Below are 8572 nucleotides of genomic sequence, written 5' to 3' on the forward strand. Positions count from 1 at the left end.
ATCTTGGGGGCCTTGAAGTGCATGTCTGGCATCTTAAACTTGGGGCCTTTCAACTTTGCATCAGGACATTCCAGATCGACATCAGGCACCTCCACGTTCACGCTGGGGCCTTTGATATCAACTTGAGGACCTCTGAGATCACCTTCCAGGTCTGGAACAGTAGCGTCTATTTCCCCTTTCAGTTTGGGTCCCTTCAAATTCAAGTCCACATCTGGCATGGAAATCTTGTGGGCTTTGATGTTCAACTTGGGCATCTTAAATTTGGAACCTTTTAATTTTCCTTCTGGTCCCTCAATGTCCAAATCAGGAGTATCAATATCCACCTTAGGGCCAGAGATGTCAATGTCAGCCTTGGGCAGGTTCACATCCACGTCTGGGCCCTCTCCTTTGAAGCCGGGCATGCTGAACTTGGGCATTTTTACCTTGGGCATTTTCAGGTGCCAGTCTGGGCCATGAACATCAACATCTGGAGCATTGATGTCCACTTTGGGCCCTTTGATGTCCACATCTGGCACTTTCACTTCACCTTCTATCTTGGGCACAGACACATCCATATCCCCTTTAACTTTGGGGCCTTTCAAGTGTAAATCCACATCAGGCATGGAGATCTTGGGGGCCTTGAAGTGCATGTCTGGCATCTTAAACTTGGGTCCTTTCAGCTTCCCTTCTGGACATTCAATATCAATATCGCCAACATCCACATCCATCTTAGGGGCTTTCACATCAATTTCAGGACCTTTTACGCTTCCTTCCACTTTGGGAAGGGAAACATCTACATCACTTTTTAGCTTGGGGGATTTCAGATTAAGTCCAACATCAGGCATAGAAATTTTGTGAGTCTGTATATTCATGCTTGGCATCTTGAATTTGGGGCCCTTCAATTTAGCATCTGGACCTTCAATATTCACATCTGGAACATCAATATCCACCTTGGGTCCTGAGACATCAATGTCAGCCTTGGGAAGGTTCACATCCACTTCTGGGCCTTGTCCTTTGAAGCCAGGCATGCTGAACTTGGGCATTTTCACCTTGGGCATCTTCAGGTGCCAGTCTGGACCATGAACATCCACATCCGGGGCATTAATGTCCACTTTGGGGCCTTTGATGTCCACTTCAGGAGCTTTTATCTCTCCTTCTAATTTTGGAACTTTAACATCATAATCTCCTTTTATTTTAGGAGCTTTCAAATGTAAGCCAACATCTGGCATGGAGATCTTCTGAGATTTTATGCTCATTTCTGGCATCTTAAATTTGGGACCTTTTAGTTTTGCATCAGGACCTTCAATATTCAAATCTGGAACATCAATGTCCACCTTAGGGCCTGAAACATCAATGTCAGCCTTGGGCAAGTTTACATCTACTTCTGGGCCCTCTCCTTTGAAACCAGGCATGCTGAACTTGGGCATTTTCATCTTGGGCATCTTCAGATGCCAGTCTGGGCCATGAACGTCCACATCTGGGGCAGTGATGTCCACTTTGGGTCCTTTGATGTCCACATCTGGTACTTTCATTTCACCTTCAACCTCAGGCAAAGACACATCCACATCTCCCTTTAATTTGGGCCCCCTAAGATTCAAGTCAACATCAGGCATGGAGATCTTGGGGGACTTGAAGTGCATGTCTGGCATCTTAAACTTGGGGCCTTTCAACTTTCCTTCTGGACCCTCAAGGCTCACATCTGGGGCTTCAATGTCCACCTTGGGTCCAGAGATGTCAATGTCAGCCTTGGGCAGGTTCACATCCACTTCTGGGCCCTCACCTTTGAAGCCAGGCATGCTGAACTTGGGCATTTTGATCTTAGGCATTTTCAAGTTCCAATCTGGACCATGAACATCAACATCTGGGGCAGTGATGTCCACTTTGGGTCCTTTGATGTCCACATCTGGCACTTTCATTTCACCTTCTATCTTGGGTACCGACACATCCATCTCCCCTTTAACTTTGGGGCCTTTCAAGTTTAAGTCCACATCAGGCATGGAGATCTTGGGGGCCTTGAAGTGCATGTCTGGCATCTTAAACTTGGGTCCTTTCAGCTTCCCTTCTGGGCCCTCAAGGCTCACATCTGGGGCTTCAATGTCTACTTTGGGTACTGAAATATCAATGTCAGCTTTGGGCAGGTTCACGTCCAGTTCTGGGCCCTCAGCTTTAAAGCTGGGCATGTTGAACTTGGGCATTTTCATCTTGGGCATCTTCAGGCTCCAATCAGGACCTTGAACATCTACATCTGGTGCTTTAATGTCCATCTTGGGGCCTTTGATATCCACGTCTGGAACCTTCATGTCACCTTCTACTTTTGGTACAGACACATCTAGATTTCCTTTCATTTTGGGTCCTTTGAGATCTAAGTCAACATCTGGAAGAGACATCTTAGGAGCTTTGAAGTGCATCTCAGGCATCTTAAACTTGGGGCCTTTTAATTTCCCTTCTGGGCCTTCAAAGCTCACATCTGGCCCAGAGATGTCCACATCCGCTTTGGGCAGGCTCATTTCCACTTCTGGACCATCTCCTTTGAGGCTTGGCATGCTGAATTTGGGCATTTTCATCTTGGGCATCTTCAGGTTCCAATCAGGACCATGAACTTCAACATCTGGGGCACTAATGTTTACATTTGGCTCTTTCAGCTCCCCTTCTAGCTTTGGCACAGTGACGTCATAGTCTCCCTTTACACTGGGACCTTTCACATGCAGATCCACATCTGGCATGGAGATCTTAGGGGCCTTAATGTTCATCTCAGGCATCTTAAACTTGGGTCCCTTCAGCTTCCCTTCAGGTCCTTCAATGTTCACATCTGGAACTTCAACATCCACCTTAGGTGCTGAAACATCAATGTCAGCCTTGGGCAGGTTCACAGCCACTTCTGGGCCCTCTGCCTTAAAACCAGGCATGTTAAACTTGGGCATTTTCATCTTGGGCATCTTCAAGTTCCAGTCTGGGCCTTGAACATTTACATCTGGAACATCAATGTCCACTTTGGCACTCTTAAGTTCAACGTCAGGAACTTTAATCTCACCTTCCACCTTTGGCACTGTGACGTCATACTCTCCCTTGGCACTGGGACCTTTCACATGCAAATCCACATCTGGCATGGAGATTTTGGGGGCCTTAATATTCACCTCAGGCATCTTAAACTTGGGTCCTTTTAATTTCCCTTCTGGTCCCTCAATGCTCACATCTGGAGCACCAACATCTACCTTAGAGCCAGAAATGTCCATACTGGCCTTGGGCAGGTTCACATCCACTTCTGGGCCCTCAGCTTTGAACCCTGGAACACTGAATTTGGGCATTTTCATCTTGGGCATCTTCAGATGCCAGTCTGGACCATGCAGTTCCACATCTGGGGCATTAACGTCCACTTTGGGGCCTTTGAGTTCCCCTTCAAGCTTTGGCACTGTTACATCATACTCTCCTTTGACTTTGGGACCTTTGACATGCAAATCTACATCCGGCATGGAGATCTTTGGTGTCTTGACACTCACTTCAGGCAGCTTAATCTCAGGGCCTTTCAGTTTGCCCCCCTCAATGTTCACATCTGGGGCTTCCACATTGACCTTAGGGACTGAAATAGCGGCATCTCCTTTGGGTAGATTCACGTCTAATTCTGGTCCTTCCACTTTGACCCCTGGAGCACTGAACTTGGGCATTTTCATCTTGGGCATTTTCAGGTTCCACTCTGGGCCATGAACTTCCACATCTGGAGCAGTGACATCCACTTTGGGGCCTTTAACGTCAACTTCGGGGACTTTAACTGTCCCTTCTACTTTGGGAAGGGTGATATCCACACCCCCTTTCACTTTGGGGGCAGCCATATTTAAGTCAACATCTGCCATAGAGATCTTGCAGGTCCCTGTTTTCCCAGAAGGGCCACTAAGCTTGGAGCCTGTGAATGTCCCCTCTAGGCTGGGTGTGTCTATGTCCATCTGGGGGCCCTTAACATCGCCTTGCAGTCCAGGAGCAGAAACCTTAATATCGCCTTTCAGTTTAGGAGACCTAAGGCTCAGATCCACATCCTGCATAGAGATTTTCGGCTTCTGAATAATCATTTCTGGAGTCTTGACTTTGACACCTTTCACCTTCCCTTCCAGACCACCAGGAGCAACCCCAGGGAGGCTGATGTCCCCAGAGACCCCAGGAAGAGTCACTTCTCCTGTGGGCAGTGTCACATCAATGCCAGCTGCTTCTCCCTTAGAACCTGACACCGAGAACTTGGGTACTTTCATCTTGGGCATATTCAGCTTGCTTGCCCCAGTTCCATGAACATCCACACTGGGACCAGTGATGCTGCTCTCAACGGTGGGAGCAGAGAGGCCCATCCCTATGTTCCCCTGTGGCTTGGAACCTTTCAGGCCTAGGTCACCCTCAAGGGATGCCCCGGTGACATGAGGGCCCTTCAGCTTCCCCTCAAAGCCCTCAACGTGGACCGAAGGAGCACTGCCTTCTAGCCTGCTGCCCTGGTGGCCCATGGAGAACTCAGGTGCGGAGACATTCAGCCCAACGTCTGGTACCTGGCCCTTAGGCCCCGTCGAGACCCCAAACTTGGGCATCTTCATGGTGGGAATTTTAATTTTCCCATTATCACAACTCTCAAGGGACGGGCCCTGCACATTGACTGCCCCACCCCTAGGAGAAGATGAAATGTCCACTCCTGAAACTTGGACCCCTCCTTTGCCACCTGAGTCGAAGCCCTTTGTACTGACACCAATGCCCGAGCCCCCCACCTTTATCCCAGGCACGGTGACCTGGAACTTTGAGTGACCAGAACCTTGGAGCTCTGGTCCTGAAGCAGAAATGGACCCTGCTCGGATGTCCACGGCAGAGCCTGGGGCTGGAGACACCACCCCCGAGCCCGAGGGCAGTCTGATCACTGTCTTCCCAGGCTGGGACTCCACATCCACATGAGAGATTTCAGTCAGGTCATGCCGAGGGATCTTGACCTTGAATTCAGGGCTGCTGATGTCGATGTCCTTGGCGCCTTCCCGGCCCGTCACGTCCACAGTGTAGGCCGTGACCCTGCGGGTCACCGTGATGGTGCGGCTCTGGGTCTCTCCAGGGTCCCCTTCCACTCCATCCTCCGATTTCAGGCGAGGCTTGATCTTGGTGGTGTAGATGCGCTGGTATTCCTCATCGTCCCCGCTCTGCAGAGAGACACGCACCAGTAGAGGTTGCAGCAAAGCCAGCCCGGGTTACCAGAGGCCCGGCCACAGCCCAGCCAACCACACGGTTGCCTGTCTCCCAAAGAAGCTGGGACCATAACAGAGGACCATGGAGCCTCTGGGACAGAGAACAAGTGACAGAAATAAGAAGGCTGCCAGCCATATCGCAGGAGGAAAACAGATCACGGGGGGCGGATATTCTGGTCAGCTGAAACTAGGGGAAGACAGGGTGTGCTAACACCTCAACCTCAGAGAACTTACAATCAGTCAGTCACTCAAATAGGCCTCCTGAGTCCCAGGAACCTCCCCAAGCAACCAGCTCCGGGTTGACTTGACCCTTCAGCTCTCAACTCCCTTGGCTTGTTTAATAGGGAGGGAATCCTCCCAGGAACCCTTGGCACCTCACCAACATCTGAGGAGCGTGAGACTGGTTGCACTCCGGTCAACTCCTCCACTTTGCAGAGTCATTATTTGTTAAATAAACAAGCCAGCAGAAGAAACAGAGAAAGGTCCCTCCAGGCACGGTCCACTGCATCGCCCCAGCCTGACTCACGGTATGACTCCTGACCACAAGGAGGGAAAAGTGGTGTCCACAGGCACTGTGGGGCATCTATGAAATCATTTTGAAGACTGTGGAACTATATGTCCAGGATGCGTGAAGAGACTATGGTGGGACATCTGGGCTCCCTGAAAAGACTATGGAAGACTCCAAGGGCATCACACAGGAGGAGGAAGAAACAGGAGAATGTAGAGGGATGAAAGGAGAAGAAGGAATGCCCAAGTAGGCAGACAGAGGCTCAGTCAGCGGGGCCAGCAGGCAGGAGTGATGGGTCACTCAGAGCACAGCAGGGTGAGTGGAGACTCACCAGAACCACTTCGGAGCTACGGGAGCTGAAGACTTCGTGGGTCCAGGTCTGGCCAGGCTCGGGAGAGTGGTCCCCCTTGCGATGCAGTTTCAGGCCCACAGTGTGGTGTCCCATAGTATTCAGCAGCTGAGTCACCTCGCCGGACTGCAGGTTGTCAAAGTAGATGGTGGCACCCACAATCTGGTCCCCTGAGGAGGGAAAAACAGGAAGTGGGTAAGAGGACTGCCACCCCATCACCCACCCAGGACCTCAGGGAAGCAACACGTTGTAACATTACACACTGGGTCTTCAAGCTCCCTCTGATGTAATTCTCAGGACCATCCTGCACGCAAGGTGTGGTAATACCCATTTTATAGATGAGGAAGCTGAGGCATAGAGAAGCCAACTGATTTGTCCAAAGTCATAGAGCTAGTGAGGGGTAGAGTCAGAACCCAGGACCACTCATGGGTGTCCCCACTTTTCCACAGCCACTTGTCCACTTCCATCTACTCCTTGCCCTGCCCGCCCTCCACCAACCTCAAGGTCCCCAAACACCCAGGACCCAGTCAGCACCCACTCATTGACTCACCCTCCTTGACCACCCCAGTGCGGGCCGCAGGGGAGTTGTGCATCACTTCCTGCACAAAGACGCCGTCGTCCCGCTGGGCGATGGTCAGCCCGTGGGAGCCGCTGCCCTGCCAGCTGGGCAGCAGCAGCTCCCGAGTCGCCTCCTCTTCCTTCTCCATCTGGGGAAGAGGTTAGGGAATGGGATCAGGATGGTGGGCAGGCCTGACTCCTGCAAGTGAGGGGCTCAGCATGGGGGTGGGAGGGACAGGGAGGGACTCAGCATGGTGGGGGGACAGGGAGGGGCTCAGCATGGGGGTGCAGAGGGGCAGGGAGAGGCTAGGTCGTCCATCTCTGGTCCCCTGTCCTTCCCTCCCTGGGTAACATGTCCAAGGCATTGCAGAGAGTATGGAAGTTAGTAGCTGAGAGATAACTAGTCCCTCATACCTTCTCCCTCAGAGACCTGCCTCCTGAGGCACAGGGGTCTCCACTGGCCTGTGCAGCCCCCTGCAACCGCTCCTCTCCTCCCCACCCTCCACACCTCCACCCTGTACCCACTCCTCTCCTCCCCACCCTCCCCACCTCTACTCTGCACCCCCTTCCTCTCCTCTCCACCCTCCACCCTGCACCCTCTCTTCCCCACCCTCCCCACCTCTACTCTGCACCCTCTCCTCTCCTCTCCACCCTCCACTCCTCCACCCTACACCCTCTCCTCTCCACCCTCCACTCCTCCACCCTACACCCTCTCCTCTCCACCCTCCACTCCTCCACCCTACACCCTCTCCTCTCCACCCTCCACCCTGCAGCACCCCCTTTCACCCTCCATACCTCCATCTGGCATCCCCTTCACGCCCCCAACCCTACATCTCCAAGTCTCCAGCCTGCATCCTCCATGCCCCCAGCTTGCACCCCTGCACCCCTGTCCACCTCTTCCTCACACCCTCCCTCCTGCTGACCTTTTGTAGGACTGGTTCGGAGCAAATGCCTTGCCAGGAGCCCGCCCCTCCTTGCTCTCTTCACTTCAGTCTCTTTCTTGTCCTCTGGAATCTCCAATCTCCGTCACACAGCCTAGGGGAAAGTTCACAGTGATGGTGACCAGCTGCCCCCCAAGGGACAGACCTCAGTCCTGCCATTGATTCCATTCATACACAACTCTCCAGCTTGGCATTACTGAATGGGCCAGACGCAGATGCGATTCATGCCTTGGCCTCCTCCTAGCTGGGTGACACTGGACCTGTTTCCTCATCTGTGAAGATGAAGCTGGCTGAGGATTTCCATGAGGGAAGGAGACAGAACACGTGCGAAGGAGGTCAGCTCACTCAAGTTCACACAGTATTCACGCTCTCATTAGAGTCTTTACAGCTTCAAGAGATAGATTTTTTTATTATTATTATTAAATCAGTTGCTGCCAAGGTAACCCTGACTCTAGGGTCTTCAACAGCTGGCTTTTCAGAAGCAGACTGCCAGACCTTGTTTCTAAGGTACCTCACCTCTGGGTAGACTTGAACTGCTAACCTTTCAGTTTGTAGCCAAGTGCATTAACCATTACTTATACCAAGGGACTTCAGGCAAATATTACTGTACCCATATTACAGATGAAACCTGAGGTTCTGAGATCAACTTGCCCGAGGTCCATGACAAAAGCAACTGGACCTGGGATTGGGCCCAGTCTTTCCCTTGTCCCCTAACATATCCACAGCTTTTAACTGTCTGAGACTCTCTGAGGGGTCAGCACAAGGGGACAGCTGGCAAGCTGGAAGGCAAGGGTAGGAGTAAATCCCTCCCCCAGAAGCCCCTGCCAAACAGTGGTTCTGAGTTACCCCATCTAACCCGAGCCTCAGGACCTCACCAGCCCAGGAACTCCCGGAGCCTGACCACAAGCATCAGCTGGAACAGGGAAACCCTAGCCCCACCAGGCACCAGCCGGAGTCTGCTTCACCAGCAGGTGGACCCCTGGGCCAGGCCCCCTTAGATGCAGGCACTGGGTAGGAAAGATGAGCTCCAGGTACAGGG

At 52.1% G+C, this 8572-nt stretch overlaps 1 protein-coding gene across 1 annotated transcript in view; it reads right to left on the reverse strand.

Annotated features, from left to right (window-relative positions):
• AHNAK (AHNAK nucleoprotein) overlaps positions 1 to 6741 on the reverse strand; it is a 19202-nt gene extending 12461 nt beyond the window's left edge. The window contains exons 1-5 of the mRNA XM_006875007.1: positions 6585 to 6741; positions 6017 to 6204; positions 2252 to 5132; positions 1497 to 2068; positions 423 to 707 (exon numbers count right to left, since the gene is read on the reverse strand). Coding sequence (XP_006875069.1) covers positions 423 to 707; positions 1497 to 2068; positions 2252 to 5132; positions 6017 to 6204; positions 6585 to 6741 — 4083 coding nt within the window. The remainder of the gene's footprint in view (positions 1 to 422; positions 708 to 1496; positions 2069 to 2251; positions 5133 to 6016; positions 6205 to 6584) is intronic.
• Between the last annotated feature and the right edge of the window lie 1831 nt (positions 6742 to 8572).

Source organism: Chrysochloris asiatica, unplaced genomic scaffold (assembly GCF_000296735.1).
Source record: "Chrysochloris asiatica unplaced genomic scaffold, ChrAsi1.0 scaffold00310, whole genome shotgun sequence".
In the NCBI taxonomy this organism is placed as follows: domain Eukaryota; kingdom Metazoa; phylum Chordata; class Mammalia; order Afrosoricida; family Chrysochloridae; genus Chrysochloris; species Chrysochloris asiatica.